Source organism: Sus scrofa, chromosome 14 (assembly GCF_054392235.1).
Source record: "Sus scrofa isolate SSC_HxYL_T2T_F1_AM1 chromosome 14, Sscrofa_HxYL_maternal_Yorkshire_Landrace_v2.0, whole genome shotgun sequence".
Taxonomy (NCBI): Eukaryota; Metazoa; Chordata; class Mammalia; order Artiodactyla; family Suidae; genus Sus; species Sus scrofa.
The window spans coordinates 62219402-62240051 of record NC_139396.1 but is presented as its reverse complement, the minus strand read 5'-3'; the positions used below and the strand labels follow the sequence as shown (position 1 = coordinate 62240051).

The window sequence follows — 20650 nt, the reverse complement described above, 5'->3', positions numbered from 1 at the left end:
GCTCAGATCCTGCATTGCCGTGGCTGTGACGTAAGCCAGCAGGTGCAGCTCCAGTTCACCCCCTAGCCTGGCAACTTCCAGATGCCGCAGGTGTGGCCCTTAGAAGCAAAAAATAAAAATAAAAAATTTTAAATTACTTTATCTAATGAAAACTAACAGTAGATTACCCATCTTATTATTAGCCCTTCTCCAAAGAAAATATAGATTGGATGTAAGAATTCCTTTTTTGACAGGGGGAGTTCCCGTCGTGGCTCACCAGTTAACGAACCCAGTTAGCATCCAAGAAGATCTGGGTTTGATCCCTGGCCTCACTCAGTGGGTTAAGGATCTGGCGTTGCCGTGAGCTGTAGTGTAGGTCGCAGATGCTGCTCAGTTCCCGCCTTGCTGTGGCTCTGGTGTAGGCTGGTGGCTACAGCTCTGATTCGACCCCTAGCCTGGGAACCTCCATATGCCTCAGTTTCGGCCCTAAAAAGACAAAAAAAAAAAAAAAAAAAAAAAAGAATTCCTTTTTTTTTTTTTTTTTTTTTAATTTATTTTGTCTTTTTGCTATTTTTTTGGGCCGCTTCCACGGCATATGGAGGTTCCCAGGCTAGGGGTCGAATCAAAGCTGTAGCCCCCGGCCTATGCCGGAGCCACAGCAACACAGGATCCGAGCCTCATGTACGACCTACACCACAGCTCACAGCAACGCCGGATCGTTAACCCACTGAGCAAGGGCAGGGGCTGAACCCGCAACCTCATGGCTCCTAGTCGGATTCGTTAACCACTGCGCCATGACGGTAACTCCAGAATTCCTTTTTTTTTTTTTTTTCACTGTCCTCATGCTTCAGCTAATCCAATGAAGCTTTTTCCACCAGCTACCAATTCTTCCTGCTTGCCATTAGTTAAGGCTCGTAGTGCAGGTCATTTCCCCTGATTGCCCGATTTCAGGGTGATGCCAGTTCTGCATGGCTCTTTGACCTAGCAGGTCTAAGGTAACTGGGAAGATGGGAAGTGAGGAAGTGGGCATTGTCCAGCCTCTGTGGAAATAACTTAGTCTTGCTGTCCTTTCTCATCAAATCTGGCAGGTTCAAGGCAACACTGTGGATGTGTGAGGAGTTTCCTCTCTCTCTTGTGGAACAGGTCATTCCCATCATTGACCTGATGGCCCGAACTAGTGCTCATTTTGCCAGACTGAGAGATTTCATCAAACTGGAATTTCCACCTGGATTTCCTGTCAAAATAGGTACCATTAAATAAACCACAGGAGCACCCATAGGCTTTGCCGTTTTTGTGGATACCAGAGTCTGCTTCAGGAGCACTTAAGGCAAAAGTAGCAGACAGTGGACCTAATGGAGGAAGGCAGAGTTATCCTCTGGTTTAATTTGGTTTAAAGAGGTATCATGATTCTTGGTTCAATTTGTATATCAAAATTAGAACAGTCCCTGGAGTTCCCTGCTGGCTCAGGGGGTTAAGGATCCAGCATTGTCACTGCTGTGGCTCGGGTCACTGCTGTGGCACAGGTTTGATCCCTGGTCTGGGAACTTCACATGCTGCAAGTGTGGTCAAAATAAAGAAAATTAGGAGAGTCCCCAGCCTTGGTTCTGTTTACAGATGGTGCTGACAGATGAAAAAGGCATAAAAATGTGCCACATTCATTGCCTCTATATCAAACTTTAAGTGAAACTTCAAATTAGCCTGTTACTTGATGAGGACAATTGACACCAAGATCCTTTGATATATAAATATGTTTTAGGGCTTGAATTAGTGTGCATAATTCCATGCACAATACATATTACTTGTGAAGAATTTATTTTTTGGATAGTTGTATATTCATTCATGACACTTGAATCTTGGCTCAATCACTTACTGCGATCTAGGAGAAGTTGCTTAACCTCTTTGAATCTCAGTTTTCCCATCTGTATATGGGGAAGGGTTATGATGATTAAAAGAAATCATATTTAGGAGTTCCCATTGTGGCTCAGCGGAAACAAATCTGACTAGAATCCATGAGATATGGGTTCGATCCCTGGCCTTGCTCAGTGGGTTAAGGATCCAGTGTTGCCATGAGCTGTGGTGTAGGTCACAGACACGGCTCAGATCCCACATTTCTGTGCCTGTGGTGTAGGCTGGCAGCTGCAGCTCCGATTCGACCCTTAGCCTGGGAACTTCCATATGCTGCAGGTGCAGCCCTTAAAAAAAGAGAAAAAGGAAGAAAAAAATCATTTATAAAAAGTACTTGGCACGGTACCAGTATAGTAAGTGCTCAGTAAATGATGGATAGTATTCTCAGTAAAGCTTATTTATAAAACCTTTTATTTTGTTAGAAATTCCATTGTTTCATGTCTTAAATGCACGGATTACATTTGGAAACGTTAATGGCTGTAGCACTGCTGAAGAAAACATATCTCAAAATGCAGAAGGGACCCAGCTTGATTCAGGTAAAAAACAAAAAAAGTTTTGTGATTTAAAAAAAAATTCATCCATTTAGTCATTATAGTAATTATTCAGTTTGAAATTAGAGTATCTGGAGTTCCCATCATGGCTCAGCAGAAACAAATCTGACTAGCATCCATGAGGATGAAAGTTCGATCCCTGGGCTCGCACAGTGGATTAAGGATCTGGCATTGCCATGAGCTGTGGTATAGGTCACAGACACGGTTCAGATCCTGCGTTACTGTGGCAGTGGCGTAGGCCAGCAGCTGTAGCTCTGATTTAACCCCTAGCCTGGGAACCTCCATATGCCGAGAGTGCGGCCCTGAAAAGACCAAAAAAAAAAAAAAAAATAGAGAGAGAGACTCTTATGGAGGAGATCTCTGTCTTGAATGAAAGAAAAAAACAATTTGTGGAATATGTATAACCCTGCTTGAATTAAAAAGACAGCATATCTGAGAGTTCCCCTTGTGGCTCAGCAGAATTGAATTTGACTGGTATCTGTGAGGATACTGGTTCGATCCCTGGCCTTGCTCAGTAGGTTAAGGATCCACCCTTGGCATGAACTGTGATGTAAGTTACAGACAAGGCTCAGATCCCATGTTGCCGCGGCTGTGGCGTAGGCCAGCAGCTACAACTCTGATCCACCCCCTAGCCTGGGACCCTCCATGTGCCAAGATGTGGTCCTTAAAAAAAAAAAAAGAAAAAGACATAAAACAAGTTTATTGAGGTGTAACATATATATAATAAAATGCTCCTACTTAAAGTGTGACAGGTTAGTACTTTTTTTTTTTTTTTAGGGCCATTCCCACGACGTATGGAGGTTCCCAGACTGGGGTCAAATTGTAGCTACAGCTGCCAGCCTACACCACAGCCACAGCAAAGCTGGATCCAAGCCACATCTTCGACCTACATCACAGCTCATGGCAATGCTGGATCCTTAACCCACTGAGCAAGGCCAGGGATCGAACCTACAACCTCATGGTTCCTAGTTGTATTCCTTTCTGCTGTACCATGATGGGAGCCCCAGGTCAGTGCATTTTGACAAATTTATACACCCAAGGAACCATCGCCTCAGGCAAGATATAGAACATTTCCATCACTCCCCAAAATTTCCTCAGGCCCCATTGCCATCAATCCAGTTCCAATTTTGGATGCTATTGTAAATGGATTTATTTTTTAAATTCTTAAATAAATGGATTTTATTTCCCAGTTACTCATTGCTAGTATATCAAAACAGAATTGAATTTTTTTCTGAAGTTTTTTTTTTTTTTTTTTTTTTTGGTAAAATAGTGTTCTGTGTCTTGGGCTACTTGAAAGCTACACAAGCATTTGCTTTATTATTATCACTTTTAAGTTTACAGGCATCTTTCTTTTTTTTCTTTTTTTCTTTTTTTTTTTTTTTGTCTTTTTAGGGCCACATCCTCAGCATATGGAGGTTCCCAGGCTAGGGGTCCAATCAGAGGTGTAGCCACTAGCCTATGCTACAGCCATAGCCATGTGGGATCCGAGCCACGCCTGTACCCTACACCACAGCTCACGGCAACACTGGATCCTTAACCTACTGTGTGAGGTCAGGGATCAAACCAGCGTCCTCATGGATACTAGTCTGGTTGGTTAACTGCTGAGCCATGACAGGAATTCCAGTTTACAGGTATCTTATATGTGCCTTACTATATTTCATAATAGAAAAGGGAAAAATAAAAAGACACATTAGCGTGATTGTGTATATACACACATTTACCACATTCCTCAGAGTTCGCATAAGTAGGAATTCCCTTGTAGGGCAGTGGTTTAAGGATTTGGCATTGTCACTGCAGGGCTTGGTTCAATCCCTGGCCCGAGAACCAATTGCCAAAGGTGTAGCCACCCCCTCCACACCAAAAAAAAGAACACACAAGTAAACACTGGTTACCTCTGGAATTTGGAAATAGGAAAAGGAGTGTAGGAGAGAGCTTAACTTTTCATTTTACAGTTGTCTGGGGGTTTTTTGTTTGTTTTCTTGTTTTTGTCTTTTTTTTTTTTGTCCTTTTAGGGCTGCACCCGTGGCATATGGAGGTTTTTAGGCTAGGGGTCTAATCGGAGCTGTTGCTGCCGGCCTACACCACAGCCACAGCAACACCAGGTCCGAGCCGCGTCTTTGATGTACACCACAGCTCACGGCAATGCTGGATCCTCAACCCACTGTGCGAGGCCAGGGATCAAACCCACAACCTCATGGTTCTTAGTCGGATTCGTTTCTACTGCGCCACGATGGGAACTCTTTGTCTGGGGTTTTTTTGTTTTGTTTTGTTTTGTCTTTTGGTTGTGCCTATGGCATGTAAAAGTTTCCAGGCCAGGGATCAAACCTGCACCACAGCAGTGACCAGAGCCACTGCACCTTCCTTAACATACTGTGCCAGAGAACTCCTGTATTTTTTTTTTTATGACTATGCATTTTATTACTAAAAAAAAAAGTTAAGGCAAGCAGAAAAAAGCAGTATTCTGGTACTTTTCTCTGTCAAGATTATTCTTCCTCAAAATCTCTCTCACGAAATAGCCAACCTTGATTTTAATCATTTTAATGTTTTTTTTATTTTAAAAATGTTTATAAAACATTGAAATGGAAATTTATTTTACTAACTCAGGCACTGGACCTTCACCTTTTGTGTTTCAGCTTCCCCTCTCACAAACTTCGAAGTTGATCAGTCTGTGTTTGAAATTCCCGAATCTTACCATGTTCAAGACAATGGCAGAAACATGCATTTGCAGGACGAAGATTACGAGATAATGCAGTTTGCCATCCAGCAGAGCTTACTGGAGTCCACCAGAAGCCAGGTGCACTTATCAGAATAAATGGCAGGGCTTGGAAGCTCTTACCCTCCAGTTTGGCCTGTCTTTGGCTAACCTGACAGATTTGCTCTCAGTGATGAGTTTGGCATATTCTATGGTATTTACATAGATTACTTTATATTTTATGCAGCTAGTATTTTACAGATGTGTATTCAGACTATCTGCATAGAGACAGTCATCACTATTCACAGAATGTCACCCAATAATCGTGTATCTTTCAGAGCGTGCTATATAATCTTCCTGTAGTGAAACAGTAAATTCTTCCTAGTTTACACCATCCTCCTTTCCCTGGTATATTATCTGTACGTTAGGAGTCTCATACAAAGGTATGTGGATTTTAATCCCAACTTCCTCCCCAGGGAAGACCAGTCATTGCGTTGTGGTTACTGAATATGTGATGAAACTGATGGTGGATTCATTGTTTTAAATTTTTTCTTTTTTTCTCTGGTGTTTCATACTGTTGTAAGGGACATAATCCCAAACTCAGAGTCTGTGGCTAAAAGGAGCGCTGTGGATAGACCAGACCAGCATAAGAACAGTTGCCTCTTCTTATGTGGTTCTTCCTCAAGGCCTCCAAATGCCACAGGTGCAGCCCCCCCCCCAAAAAAAAAGGACACACAAGTAAACACTGATTACCTCTGGAATTTGGAAATAGGAGAAGGGGACGGTCCAGGGTTGGAGGCTTCCCGCCCTCTGGTGTGGTCCTGGGCTCCTGCTGCCCATTTGTTCATTGCTTTCTTCTGTCCTTCCACCATCATTCAGCAGATGTTTGCACAGTGCCTGCTTTGTGCCAGGTGCAGGAGTTCTTTGGTGAAACAGCCCCAGTGCCTGCCTGCCCTTATGGGGCTGCTGAGCTTTGGGAATGGTATCCATGCTCCAGTTCCCCACCCCCCGCTCCGTTGAGGTTTTTGGCATCCTGGTTTTGTTCTGGAGTCTCAGAGCTTGCATAGCCTGAGCTCTCCCTCCCCTCCACTTCCCGTGGACCCATCCTTAGAGCCATTCAGTTTTCTGTAGCTCCCGGGCCAAGGGCCCAACCCCAGAGCTGACATGTTGCCCTTGCGAGGCGACCTTCCCCTAGACATTACTGTTAGCCCAGTATGCTTTTCCTTTCCCTATTATAAGTGAGCTTATCCCCCCCCCCCAACCCCTCATAGCTACATAAACCTTGTTGGCCATAAATTTTGAAAAGAGGAGTAGCCAGAGTCAAAGATGAGAGATAATGAATTATATATTCCAGTCTTGCTCTAAAAGAATTACCTGCATTGCTCATTCAAACATTGCCTAAGGTTTGGCTCTTTTTAGTAGATGGGGTTTATATCTAGTATGAGCACGTGGTCACTGTCAGTCAGGGTAGTGTGTCTATACTATATGACATTGGGGTGTCATCATAGAGATAACCCCAGCCCCTATTTTTCACACAGTAGTATTGATAATGGACATGTAAATATTTTTCATCTTGTTTTAGCTGCTTTCACTATGTTATCAGTACAACTGTCTGTTCCTTCTAAGGGATATTCCCCTGTCCACCACGTTTGTTTTCCGTAGGAACTTTCAGGACCAGCTTCTAATGGAGGCATTGGCCAGGCACATACCTACGACGCCCAGTACGAGAGGTGATTGACTCTTAATGATTAAACTGAGGTTGGTGCAGGTGCTTAGGACACATGGCAGCAAGCCTGGCAGGAGAGACTTGATAAATTGTTAGCTCTCCTGCTTCCTCCTTAAATTAGCTCTTAGCTCTGGGTGGCTGAGCTTCCAGGAATTGGTGATAGAATGGCTGGTCAGTACCATAAGTAGAAAGGCACCCCGTAAATATTTTCTGATTGGTCTGATCTTCTGTGAAGAATGTGTGATCACAGAGGGTCTGGGTACCCTCAGGGTGCCCTTATACAGTTTTAAGGATGATGACACTTTGGGGAAGGCTACAGAGAGGATTAGATTATGAGCTTTTTTTTTTTCTTTTTTTTCTTTTTTAACAAAAGGGGGAAAACTGGAAAGATTTCATTTTACAAAATATTTCCCTGTAGTTTGGGCACATATGAAAACCTGCTGAAGAACGTGGGTTTTGCCTTAAAATAGATCCAAAGTTTAATTCCTAGCAGCATCACTTAGTGGCTGGGTGATCTCGGGCAGGTATGTACCTGCACCCAGCACCTACACCCCCAGAGTAACATGGGATTGTGCACTCAGAGTGTGTATGAAGTGCCTGGCATGTGTGTGTCCTGGGCATGTGGTTAAGAAATGTGGGCGCTGCCGCCGCCAGTGATAACATTAATCACTGTTTCTCCCCTGTTTTTCTGACACAGAGCCATCCAGGAGAGCCTCCTCACCAGCTCAGAAGGCCCTGGCGCCTCCAGTGAGACCAGCCGCTTTGACAGCGACCTGCAGCTGGCCATGGAGCTCTCTGCCAAAGAGCTGGAGGAGCGTGAGCTTCGGCTGCAGGAGGAGGAGGCGGAGCTGCAGCAGGTCTTACAGCTGTCACTCACCGAGAAGTAGGCCCTCCCGCCTCCTGCCCACCCACACAAAGCAGACGCTCTGCCTGCGCCACGGAGGGACTGTGCCTCACCCCGAGGCAGCAGAAGGCAGCTGTCCCCTTCTTTATGCAGAGGTGCCGGGCCACCCAGGTCCACCCACAACGCTCCCTAGGGAAGGGGCTGGGGTCCTGCGGCCCCACCTCCAGGCCTGAGGGGAGGAGAGCATCATCACTTTCCATTAGCTGTGTTGGCTTGCAGGTCACATTTTTACTACCAGCTTTAGATAAATACCCAACCCCCCGCAGGTTTGTAGATTAATTTTTATTAAGGAGTGATAACAAAAGTTCTTGCAGAGTCAGGGTGCTTTTATATATGAGAGCAGCTGCCTTTGTAGAGTGTGGTGTATGAGAATCTATGAGATACTTCTTTACAGTTCACCAAAGAAATGGGTCACCTGTGCCGATCTGCTCTTTTGTTTGGACCTTTATACAGGGTTTCTAGGGCATTGTCCCTACCCCATCTCCACCTTAATTCCATTCCTTCCACACCCAGCTAAAGCTAAAGAGGAGATCTGTACAGGATCTATTTTAGATTAGGGTTAACTATTTGCATCAAATTAAGATACACAAATGACAACAGATGTTGCCTTAGCCTTAAAAATTACTACTAGTTTCCAGCCACCTCACTCCAGGTATGGAAGGATCTGATTTGAATTTGTCAAGGCAGTTCCTTTTGAGAGCGGGATCCTCCAGGCTTAATCCAAGGCAGCTAATTCTGGCCCTGAAGGAGCAGCTAGGAGAACCTGAGGCTTGTTCTTGAAGTGGGCAGGCTGGCCAAAATCTTCGAATAGCGCAGAACCAAACCAAGGGTGTGTTCCCGGCCTTCTCTAGTGAAGGGTCTCCAGGCAGAGGACCAAGAAGACCCCACTTCGTGCCCTAGGCTCTTGGAGAGGAAGGGGTATACCTGAAATTAGAAAGGGAGCTACATACGGAACTCAGTGGCTCTGTATTCAAAAGGGAAAATGTTTCCACGTTGCTTTTTAGAGTTCAAATCAACATCCTTCTGGATAAATATATTTTTTAACAGAATCTTTTTATTATTTTTAAAAGATATAAAACCGACTACCCCCATCAATAGCAATACAAGGTTATACATCTTAACCAGATTTTTCTCAGGCCTTTTTTGGATACCTTTAGTAGTTAACTATTTTGTCTAACCCTTCTGTAAATAACCATCGTACAACATGGAGAAGCCTGGGGAATACAGCCGAGGGCACCTCACTCCACCTGGCGCACGTATTCATTCCCACAGGCTGCACTGAAATCACCTAGCGACAACATCCTCTCCTGTTTTGCATCCATTTCCTACCTGTTGCGCTGCTTTCGGGATGGGACAGGAAGCAAAGTACCGTTCCAGTTGACGTCTGTATATACAGTTAGCGTTGCCAGGGAAACGTTCCCAGTCACAAAGAATTGTGCTTTTGATTCCATGGAACCATCTGGCTTTCTTGTCATGGTCTGACCAAAATTCCTTCTCTGCATACAAGGCCAGTATACGCAGCATCACAGTCGTTTCAGATACTCAGCTTGGCATTCCGTTTACTCAGCGTTTACCGTGAGCGGGCACACATCTTGGGAATGGCTGCAGTTAGGCCACATAGTTTACTCACTAAGTGAACAGAGGTGATTTCTGTGTTTGCATTCCATTGTTCTGCTCCCCTATGTCTTTGCCTTTCTCCCTGGGAAGTCAGTGAAAAAGGGACTGAGCTTTGTGTCACCACCACAGCATTTTCCACTTATGTGTTCAATCTCTTAAAAGACAAATAAAGACTGCTTCCTTAGAGGGTGCTCGTACGGTATACTAGACAGCCTTCCAAAGTCTTTTTTTTTCTCCTCCGGTTTTCTAGTCATTTCCTGTTTTGTGTGTTATGGGAACATTAGAATGGCTCTCGATGCTCAGTGGTGTATGACCAAGATGCCATGCTCCTCTCAGCCCTCATGCACATCCCAATCCACATGCCCCATGCTACTCATTTCAGATGGAAACTCCAGCCAACCAGTGTCAGGCAGCTCTGAGAGCCCCTGCAGCCCTCCTCCTGGAGAGGGACTGGCCCTGGTGGAGTGCCGGAAGCCACACCAACACCACATCTCTCCAATTGGAGTAAATCTGCCTTTCCTTTGAGGTGAAGTGCTTTGTGAGGCTCTTCTTGGAAGTTCAAATGATAATTCAGCCTTCAGACCTAACCTACACCTAAGTATCTTGGTATTAAAACAAAAGGGGGAGTTCCCGTCGTGGCGCAGTGGTTAACGAATCCGACTAGGAACCATGAGGTTGCGGGTTCGGTCCCTGGCCTTGCTCAGTGGGTTAACGATCCGGCGTTGCCGTGAGCTGTGGTGTAGGTTGCAGACGCGGCTCGGATCCCTCGTTGCTGTGGCTCTGGCGTAGGCCGGTGGCTACAGCTCCGATTGGACCCCTAGCCTGGGAACCTCCATATGCCACGGAAGCGGCCCAAGAAATAGCAACAACAACAATGACAAAAACAAAACAAAACAAAACAAAACAAACAAAAAACAAAAGGGGCAGTGACCACTAAAAAATTGTTCAGGTTCCAGAAATGAGGCCTTGGTATTTCCAGATGTAAAGGCTCTGCTTTACTTTTGGGCAGAAAGTAAATAGCAATACTTTGAGCATCATGAAGAAAACTGTTATTCTTCTTAGGTCAAGACATGCCATACCTATGGATTATCTTATTAAATAGTTTATCTTGGAGTTCCCGTCGTGGCGCAGTGGTTAACGAATCCGACTAGGAACCATGAGGTTGCGGGTTCGGTCCCTGCCCTTGCTAACGATCCGGCGTTGCCGTGAGCTGTGGTGTAGGTTGCAGACGCGGCTCGGATCCCGCGTTGCTGTGGCTCTGGCGTAGGCCAGTGGCTACAGCTCCGATTGGACCCCTAGCCTGGGAACCTCCATATGCCGCGGGAGCGGCCCAAGAAATAGCAACAACAACAACAACAACAAAAAAAATAGTTTATCTTTAAGGCTTATTAAAGCTTGGGTGGACGGACCCACGTCATCATGTAAGCAACTTGTTGCATGCGAGCAACTTCTGCATGTAAGACACTACTAGAAATTAAGTACAGTCATCCCTCAGTATGTGCAGGAGTGTTTCCAGGATGCTCCACAGACACTGTCTGTGGGTGCTGAAGTCCTTTATATAAAAATGACATGGTATTTGTATATAACATACTATATGCTCCTGTATACTTTAGGGAAGTTACTCTAGTTTTTTTGTTTGGCCACACCTGCAGCATGTGGAAGTTCCTGAGCTAGGGATTGAACCTGCGCCATAGCAGCGACCTGAACCACAGCAGTGACACCAGATCTTTAACCCACTGAGCCATACCCAAACTCCTCCTCCTTCCATATACTTGAAATCTTCTCTGGATGACTTATCTGATACAATGCAAATGTCATACAGTTATAAATAACAATGTAAATGCTAATGTTAATAGTTGCTGGTGTGAGTTAAATCCCAGTTTTGCTTTTTGGAATCTTCTGGAATGTTTTCTCTCTGCAATTTTTTTTTTTCTTTTTTGGCTGTCCCACAGCATATGGAATTCCCAGGCCAGGTATCACATCCGAGCTGTAATTGTGACCTATACCACAGCTGTGGCAATGCTGGATCCTGTAATCCCCTGTTCTGGGCCAGGGATCAGATCATCATCCTGGTACTTCAGAGACACCACCAATCCTGTTATACCTCAGTGGGAACTCCTCCCCCCAAGTATTTTTGATTTCAAGTTGGCTGAATTTGCATATGTGGAACCCTTGAATACAGAGGGATGACTGTGTAACAAAGTTCTCAAGATACTTGCTCCAAAGACAAGCTCATCACACCCCACATGATGTGAGGTGTCAGGGCAGCTAAGCCCACCCTAAATAATGATAGGAAAGAGAAACCATAAGCACCGGCTTGGTCCCACTTTCCTGCTGAATGCAGATGACATCAAAGACGACGAGTTGGACTATGACAACCTCAAATGACTGCAGATGGATTCCCAGGTCCAAGCTAGATCCATGTCTAGAAAGAAGTGTGGATTTAAGATTGAGATCCAGCTGGAAAAAAGTGTAATCCACTAATAAGACTCTAGGGCCCTGAAATGGCAAGCAGCACCTGCAGATTTCTTAATCTCAATTTTAAGGAAAGTTAATATTAGTATTTGCTGGGAGTTCCTGTTGTGGCGCAGCGGAAATGAAACCCACCAGTAGCCATGAGGATGCAGGTTCGATCCCTGGCCTCAATCAGTGGGTCAGGGATCTGTCAATGCCGTGAGCTGGGGTCACCTAAAGGTCACAGATATGGCTCGGAACCTGAGTTTCTGTGGCTGTGGTGTACAGTCAGCTGTAGCTCTGGTTTGACCCCTAGCCTGGGAACTTCCATATGCTGCACATGGGGGCCAAAGAAAAGAATAGAAAAAAAAGGTTAGTGTTTGTGAAGTGAATAGTCTTTTATTATTGGTGTAAACCAGTTGAATGTGTTCATTAGGGGCCAGGGTGAGTATCCCGAGTACAGGTCAGTTTAGGAAATGTAGGGTTTGGGTCCTGCCCATCTGCACTATGTAGACAAAGGTCAGGAGAATAAGTCCACCTGAAAGTAGCAGTAGGTCACTCTCTGGTGCATAAAAGTTTTCAGTTTCTCTGTCACACTTGGAATTGAGATTTCACCGTTACTCATTTCTCTAAAATAAGCCTCTTTCTATGAAGATTATTCTGTCTTACTTTCACTTGAAATCTCATACTGAACAGATAGTAACACTGGGATGGTGTAGGCTTGGTTTTGGATTTGTATGAGGAATAACCATTTCAAGATTGTTTTCGAAAATTGAACATGATCTTTTTATTACCTGGCTGGTGATTACTATGCAAATGGCAGGCTTCAAGATTTACAGGCCTGGTGATTTTTTACCGTTTCCTTTTAAAATTCTAAAAATGGCTCTCTCTATATATCTGTATCTATATCTATCTATCTATCTATATATATATATATATATATTTTTTTTTTTTTGCTTTTTAGGGCTGCACTTGTGGCATATGGAAGTTCCCAGACTAGGGGTCAAATTAGAGCTGCAGCCACCAGCCTACGCCACAGCAACTTGGGATCTGAGCCACAACTGCAATCTACACCGCAGCTCACAGCAACGCTGAATCCTTAAGCCACTGAGCAAGGCCAGGGGTCAAACCCACATCCTCATAACTAGTCAAGTTCATTACCATTGAGCCGTAACAGGAACTCCTAAAAATGGCAATATGTTTTTAGGCAGCACATCAAAATGTGGCACCCAGGTGAGGAGGTGATGTGGGTTCCTGGGACTTAACTCTGTTCCGGCTAGAGTCTCAGAATTCCTCCTCCAGTCAAAAGCCATGGGCTTCAAAACACAGGCCAGCTGTGGTGAGCCTACCTCCATTTGTGTTGGTTTTCACATCTGATCCTCACCATAAAGAAAGATACTGTGTATATCACCATTTTACAGATGAGAAAACATGCTCTAGAGAAGTTAAGCCTGTTTGCAACTGGAGCTGGGACAAGAATCCAGGTCTTCTGGCCCCTTGCCCAGCTTAATAGATTACTTAAGGCTCAGTTTTTGAAATAATCAATAGCTTGCCTTGGGGCAATAGTATATTTTCACATGTTAATTTAAAATTCCACTTTGTGGTACTTCTTTAAGAGATTAAATCAGATTCACACACACACAACCTGCATTTTATTTATTTATTCATTCATGCATGCATGCATGCATTTTAGGGCAGCACCCATGGCATATGTAAGTTCCCAGGCTAGGGGTCAAATCGGAGCTGCAGCTGCCAGCCTAGACACAGCCACGGCAATGCCAGATCTAAGCCTTGTCTGTAACCTACACAGCTCACGGTGCCGGATCCTTAACCCACTGAGTGAGGCCAGGGATCAACTTTGCAACCTCACGGTTCCTAGTCGGATTTGTTTCCACTGTGCCACAATGGGAACTCCCACCTACATGTTAAATACCTAGAAAATAATTACTTGGAATAAAACAGCATATAAGATTTTACTTTAGTTTTAATTCACATTTTGCTCAAAAGCACAAAACAATATTTCAGTGGCTCAGTGTTAGGGTTACAAACAAAATCCTTCAGTCAAACAGTTACAGCATCCCGCATAAGTTATTTCACATTAAGTGCAGGTTGTTAAAAATAACAAACAAAAAACAGTGCTGTGCTTGAATGGAGCACAAACAAGATACGGCGCATTTTAATTTAACAACACAGTTAAACCCAGCAGCTTTAAAATAAATACTGTTAAGTACAAAAATACCAGTTCTGTGGGGAGCAGGGAGATATCCAGTTCACCAACAGTACAAACAAATAGCAGCATTTTCAAAGTTGAAATTAAATTTGTGTAAACACACACTCAGCCTGCCACTCTGCCTCGTACAGTGAACACGCACTTGGTACTTCTGTTGCATTCTCCCCACCCAGGGCTGAAAAGAACTCCTGCTGAGCCTCTTATGGACTCCAAATCAGAAAGGCTGCCAGGACGTCTAGGGCATGGGCTGGAAAGACTTAAGTGCAGGATCAGTTCTTTTTCAGATAGACCAACTGCTAACACTTCCAGTCCAACCCCAGAACCTTGCAGCCCAAGACTGCCCGTGGTCCTAGGCCTACCTGGTGTGACCTTGACTTCAGTGGAGTCATCTGAATGCAGAGCTCCCTGTAGCGTGAGGAGTGGCAGCCTACATTCCCCACAAATGACATTGCTTTGCAAACGGCATTCTAGGCCCACGCAACTCAGGACAATTAAAAACATTTGTGATTCTTAAACCACTGTGGTTGAATGGGTCTTAAGTTGGGCAGGTCGACAAGTTAAGTCGTCCTCTCCTTCGTATTTTCAAACATTAACGATCAGTCCTTTCCAGTGTGGTTTTTACATCACTCACAAAGTTGTCTCTCTCGAGAGCATGCCATCTTTACACTGAACCTTGGAGCTTCAGGTCTTACTTTTAACAAGCAGAGCCATATAGAAAAAGAAACACTGAGAAGCAGACTCAGTGGCCAAATACTTGCATTACAGTGTTAGAAAGAAAACAGCTAGATGTTTTTTCTAAATCATTCAGCATTTACCAAGTGTCCAGACAAAAATCATTTCCAAGCAGTAAACTTCTGATTCCAGCTTCTCCACTGATCCATGCACAATGCAACTTATTCTTTACCAAATACTTGTGGAAGGACTTGGTTTCTCACTGTCACCGACGCCGAATGGGCTTGTAGACGCAAAATGCCATAAGGATCATGGTCACCAGCAGGATGCTGAAAATGGTTCCCATCAACACTGCAAAAGGAAAACAGGTTACCTCCTAATGGCAGCCTCAGGCTCTCTAAGTTATTCACTGACAACTCAGTGCCAGGCACTGTGCCAGGTGTGAGGGAAACAGCCACAACAGACCCTCTCTGGGGATGTCTCCGTGTGGGGGGGAGAGAACAAGTAAGAGCATTCACAGAGCTCAAAGTGCTGTGAAGAAATCAGTAATGTGAGAGTGATGGGGGAGGGTGAGCAATGGCAGGCAGGGGGTGGGGGAAGCAAGTGAGGAGAGACACACAAGCCGAGGCCACCACGGAAGGAAGGAGCTGGCTGTGCGGGCATCTGCAGGGCCTGAGGAGCAGCAAATCAAAGCCCTCGAGACCAGAACAAGGCAGAAAGCCAGTGAACAGGAAGTGGCTGGGAGGAAGGAGTGAAGGAAAAAAGACAGGACTGAAGCCAGAGAGGAAGGCTGGAGCCAGGGTATGGAAGGCCTTGTAGACCAGGAAGGAAACATGGATTTTATTCTAAGCTTAAAGAGGGGGAGTTCCTGTTGTGGCTCACTGGTAATGAGCCCAACTAGTATCCATGAAGATGCAGGTTCGATCCCTGGCCTCACCCAGTAGGTTAAGGATGTGGCGTTGCCATGAGCTGTGGTGTAGGTCACAGATGAGGCTTGGGTTCTGTGTTGCTGTGGCTGTGTTGCAGGCCGCAGGTATGGCTCTAAAAGGCCAAAAAAAAAGAGAAAGGGCTGTAGGCAGAGTGACATGATTTGATTTAGCTGGAAAAAGAAGACCCCTCTGGTTGCTGTGTGGAGAGCCATCCCATTATAGGTGGACAAGCACAGAATCAAGGAACCCAACTATGTTTTCAAAGCCATTCATAAAAACTAGAGATTCAATAAGAATAATGCATTTTAGCCCCTTGAGGAGTCTGGAGAAGGGCCTTTTGATCAAAGAAGCAATTAAATAATTTCACGAATCTATTATTATTTTTTCTTCTTTTTATAGCCACAGCTGCGGCATATGGAGATTCTCAGGCTAGGGGTCGAATCAGAGCTGCAGCTGCTGGCCTATGCCACAGCCACAATGCCAGATCCAAGCCGAGTCTTTGACTTAAGCCACAGCTTGCGGCAATGACGGTTCCTTAACCCACTTAGCCCAACTAAGCGAGGCCAAGGATCGAACCCACGACCTCATGGAGACTATGTCCTTAACCCGCTTAGCCATGATGGGAACTCCTATTACATTTTTGAGAGTCAGTTTTGCATCAAAAATGTCCAAGTTACTTAGGCGGGAAATGGGACCTACAGCTGACCCCTCAGTACAAAACTAGATATATGGACTTGGGATTTAAACTAACATAACCAGCAACCCACCAGAAGTGATGTGCAATCTGGTCTGTGTGACCATCTCAGAAACCTTGGGGGGAGTTCAAAATGAAGTTACCTTGAGAAGCAAATGTACGTGTATGTGTTTGTGAGTATATGGGTCCTTCCCGGGTTCAAGCTGGGGCCTAGCCCAGTCTGGTTATTGTTCCTCTGCAAAAACCAAGATTTGACCATGATTTTATTTAAAATTAGTAATTTGGGGGTATTTGTGACTCCCTTATCTACCCCCTACCCATTACTTAACCCTGTTATTAAAGACTGACCATAGAGAAAGATCTTTTTTTTCCAGTGAGGGACAGGGAAGAAGGATGAAGAAGGTGAAAAAGACAATGTGTCATAACTCCAAGAGGGCAGAAGGAATTTTAATGGTTTCTGTTAAAACAAAATCTGTGACTTGCATGAGCTAAATGTCATCTCTCAAAATAGCCCACGTTACCTAAATACCTGCCCTAATTTTCAGATCTAAATTCTAAGAGTTTCTAAGGCTCTGACTGCAATTGGACCAAAAGTTGTCTCACTCCACTTAAACCTTTTTTTTTTTTTTTGCATTTTGGAAAGGCAAAACAGACAAGCCCAAAACAAAACACCAAACCCACCCCAAAACAAAAAAACCTTCCAGAGCAGGAATGCAGGGGACTAGACTTGGAGAATGGAAGTCTTTCTTAAAATCATAAAAATAAAAAAAGAGATGAACACCTTGAGTTGTTAGGTACACAATACCCATTGGGATAGCTCGCCTTTTGGCCTTGATAAATTCTCCCACTCTTCATCTTTCTCCCTCACCTTGGCGGACAAATAGCAGCCACTATTCAGGTCCTTTCTTACGGTCCCTTTCCCTCACTGAGCCTTGTTTTCTACGTTTCTTACGATCCCTTTCCCTCACTGAGCCTTGTTTTCTACGTTTCTTAAAACCCAACTCACAAGAGTGAGGTTCTTGAGGCCTACATATGAATCATTTAGATAGCAAACTTCAAGTGAAATGTTTTTGTGGTGTTTTGGAACTACTCTAATACTGCAGTTTTTTGGGGTTTCTTTTTAAGCTTCAGTTAACACTGTAACACGGAATCAACTGTTTTAAATATAATAATGAAAGAGACCAGCATATTCCAAAAGAATCTGAAAATCTTAGCCTTGGAAGTGTCCCAAAAGACATCTGGTCCAACTTTCCCCTGAATGTGAACATTTTTTCTATGACATTCCTGGCAGTTCCCACCTCTCATTTGGAATAATTCTGTGCATTTGTCAACCAACCAAAACAACTAGAAAATTAGAAAAGCATATCCACATCATTATTTTTTTAACTGTCATAAAGTAAGCACCTGACAAATGAAAGCCATTATTATCACCAAGACAGGCCGCACAATGGTCATGAACGCAGGGTTTGGGGTGAGACTGTCTGGGTCCCCATCTACACTTACACAGACTACATGACCTTACAGAAGTTGCACAATCCCTCTGTGTCTGTTTATGCTCCTGTAAAAATGGAGATTAAAGTACCCACTGCAAAGGACTGTCTAGGGCAGCATTTCTCAAACAATCTGTGGTAAAGGACTAGTTTTTTAACTTTTAGTCTGTCCTGGGCCACTACCTAGCCCCACTAAGCATGACTAATTAGCAGTTCCCTCAACCTGCAAAACATTCCAGTTCAGGGACCTAGAACTGGGCTCCACTTGCTTGAAACAATACCAGACTCTTAAATTTCCTTTCCTTTTCTTTTTTTTTTTTTTTTTTTTTTTGCTTTTTAGGGCCGCACCTGAGGCATATGTAAGTTTCCAGGCTAGGAGTTAAATTCAAGCTGCAGCTGCCGGCTTATGCCACAGCCACAGCAACACCAGATCTGAGCCACATCTGTGACCTGTGCCACAGCCTGCAGCAACTCTGGATCCTTAACACACTGAGTAAGACCAGGGATCGAACCCACATCCTTACAGACACTGTGTCAGGTTCTTAACCCTCTGAGCCACAAGAGGAATGCCCTGTTCTATAGACAGCTCTTTTTTTTTTTTTTTTTTTTTTTTGTCTTTTTAGGGCCGCACCTGTGGCATATGGAGGTTTCCAGGCTAGGGGTCTAATCAGAGCTGTAGCCAGTGGCTTATGCCAGAGCCACAGCAATACCAGATCCGAGCAGTGTCTGCGACCTACACCACAGCTCACGGCAACGCCAGAGTGAGTGAGGCCAGGGACCGAATCCACAACCTCATGGCTCCTACTCAGATTAGTTCCCGCTGTGCCACCATAGGAACTCCCTCTATAGACATTCTCTTGACAGATAATAGTTTGGAGACCTCACTGCTCTACGACCACACCTTGAATAGTTACACTTTGTTTTTTGTTTGTTTTGTTTCTTCCTTTTTATGGCCACACCTGTGGTATATGAAAGTTCCCAGGCCAGGGGGTCAAATCGGAGCTGCAAGTGCCAGCCTATGCCACAGCAATAGCAATGCCACATCCAAGCTTGTGGCAACATGGGATCCTTAACCCACTGAGCGAGGCCAGGGATCAAACCTCATGGATACTAGTCGGGTTCTTAATCTGCTGAGCCACAACGGGAACTCCAATAGTCACACTTTGAACAGTACTGTTCCACAGCAGTGGTTCTCGACCAGGGAGATTCTGCCCCCAGTGGATATCTGGCAAACGTTGGGCGATATTGTGATTATCTGGCCTGGGAGTGTGGTGTGTTACTGGCATCTGGTGGATAAAGTAGGGGATGCTACTAAACATCTCAGCTCAAGAAAGCGTGTCTCCAGACTTTGAAAAACTTATGGTCTCTAGAGGAGACAGCTTGGGGGGTGGGGGGAGGTGCTTGGGTTGTGGGATGGAAATCCTGTGAAATTGGATTGTGATGATCATTATACAACTACAGATGTGATAAATTCATTGAGAAACAAAAAAAAAAAAAAAAAAAAGAAAAAAAAGAAAAAAGAAAAAAAAAGAAAGTGTGTCTCCCCACAAACCACCCAAAGAATCTTCTGGTCCAACATGTCAGCAGGACCCAGGTTGAGAAACTCTTTTCTAAAGGAGTAAGCAGGATAACTTATAAGAAACCACTTAGTAGAGTGCTAGGTCCACAGTAAGTCATCAACACATGACAATAACTTCCTGGAAAATCAAGGTAATCCAGAAACAATACCATGTGGCAGCTTTGTAGATATGCAGAAGTACCAATGAAGTTCAGTGCAAAGGAAGGACTTTGGTGCTACAGGAGGCAGAGTTATAGTGAAATTTGCCAAGCCTAAAGCTCCAGGGCCTCTTCCAAAACCATGTACTCCCATATGTGTGTATATACATGTTAGGCTGACATCCTCCCAAAGGTACATTTCAAGCCCCATGAAACCTAGGTTCTCCTAATGGCCTCCAAGACTTCCTAGCTGTGTTAACCGTGGGCAAATATTCACCTGAGTTTTATTTTCCTTGCTGAAAAACCATATCTTTCTCATTAAGTTACTGTGAGGTTCAAATAAAACCATGTATACAAAGTGTTTAGTACCACACGGTACACAGGAAATGCTCAACAAATGTCAGTTATCATTATGACTATGACTATTAATCTCATTAGGAAAGAGGAGGGGGTGAGTTAAATATTGGTCATGTGGCCTAGCTTGGGCCCACACAGCTGCATAGGATGGGACCCAGACTCTGACTCGGGTCTCCAGATTCCCAGGTCATTCATAGGACCAGCACATATAGATTCTACCGTGGCCCAAATCTTGAGCTGAACCCCAGGCCTTCGGAAAGAGGGTCACACCGGCACCCCCTGACCTCACACGGCCCCGGCCCCGGCCCTCTGCCCAGCGCGTGCCAGGCTCCGGCTGCAGGGAGCGGCGGAAGCGCAGGCCCGATCCCGCCGCCGCTCACCCAGGTTCTGCCCACGTAGCACTGCATACGGCCTGCTCCGTTCCGGCGGTTCCACCGGGCTCGGGGCCTCCGCCTGCCCTAGCAGGAGGCTGCACAATCCGAGATTGAGCCACCACCCTACGGGACGAAGCATCTTCTCCAGCCCACAGTGAAGGAGAACCCACTTCCGCCGGAAGCCCTCCTTTGTCAGCCTCTCACCACCTTCCGTCGCGCTGGGCTCGCGTCGTTGCCAGGGTAACGATACTCCCCGACCAGAGTTTGGCTATCGTCAAGGTTCCTCTGGGATCCACATTTGCCAGGACTAACGTTTCCCCCCCGGGCCAATTTTCAGGGGGATCACACTTCCGGCCGCGG

General features: G+C 44.9%; 1 protein-coding gene and 1 long non-coding RNA gene across 11 annotated transcripts in view; one reads left to right on the top strand and one right to left on the bottom strand.

Moving 5' to 3' along the window:
• Window positions 1-9581, top strand: part of ANKRD13A (ankyrin repeat domain 13A) — a 41235-nt gene extending 31654 nt beyond the window's left edge. For 5 of the 10 annotated variants that reach the window (XR_014826940.1, XM_021074290.2, XM_084995587.1 and 2 more), the window contains exons 11-15: window positions 1068-1225; window positions 2307-2420; window positions 5069-5229; window positions 6790-6857; window positions 7551-9581. Coding sequence is in view for 7 of the 10 variants with exons in the window: in XM_021074290.2 (XP_020929949.2) it covers window positions 1068-1225; window positions 2307-2420; window positions 5069-5229; window positions 6790-6857; window positions 7551-7740 (691 nt within the window). In the remaining 3 variants the exon portion in view is untranslated. The remainder of the gene's footprint in view (window positions 1-1067; window positions 1226-2306; window positions 2421-5068; window positions 5230-6789; window positions 6858-7550) is intronic. The other 5 variants (XR_014826941.1, XM_084995588.1, XM_084995589.1 and 2 more) reach the window with 2 other exon arrangements.
• A 4213-nt stretch (window positions 9582-13794) lies between these two features.
• Window positions 13795-20458, bottom strand: LOC100517973 (uncharacterized). The gene is made up of 2 exons (XR_307451.4): window positions 20297-20458; window positions 13795-15081 (listed from the first exon to the last, which is right to left on the bottom strand). It is a non-coding gene; the product is annotated as an uncharacterized LOC100517973 (long non-coding RNA).
• Between the last annotated feature and the right edge of the window lie 192 nt (window positions 20459-20650).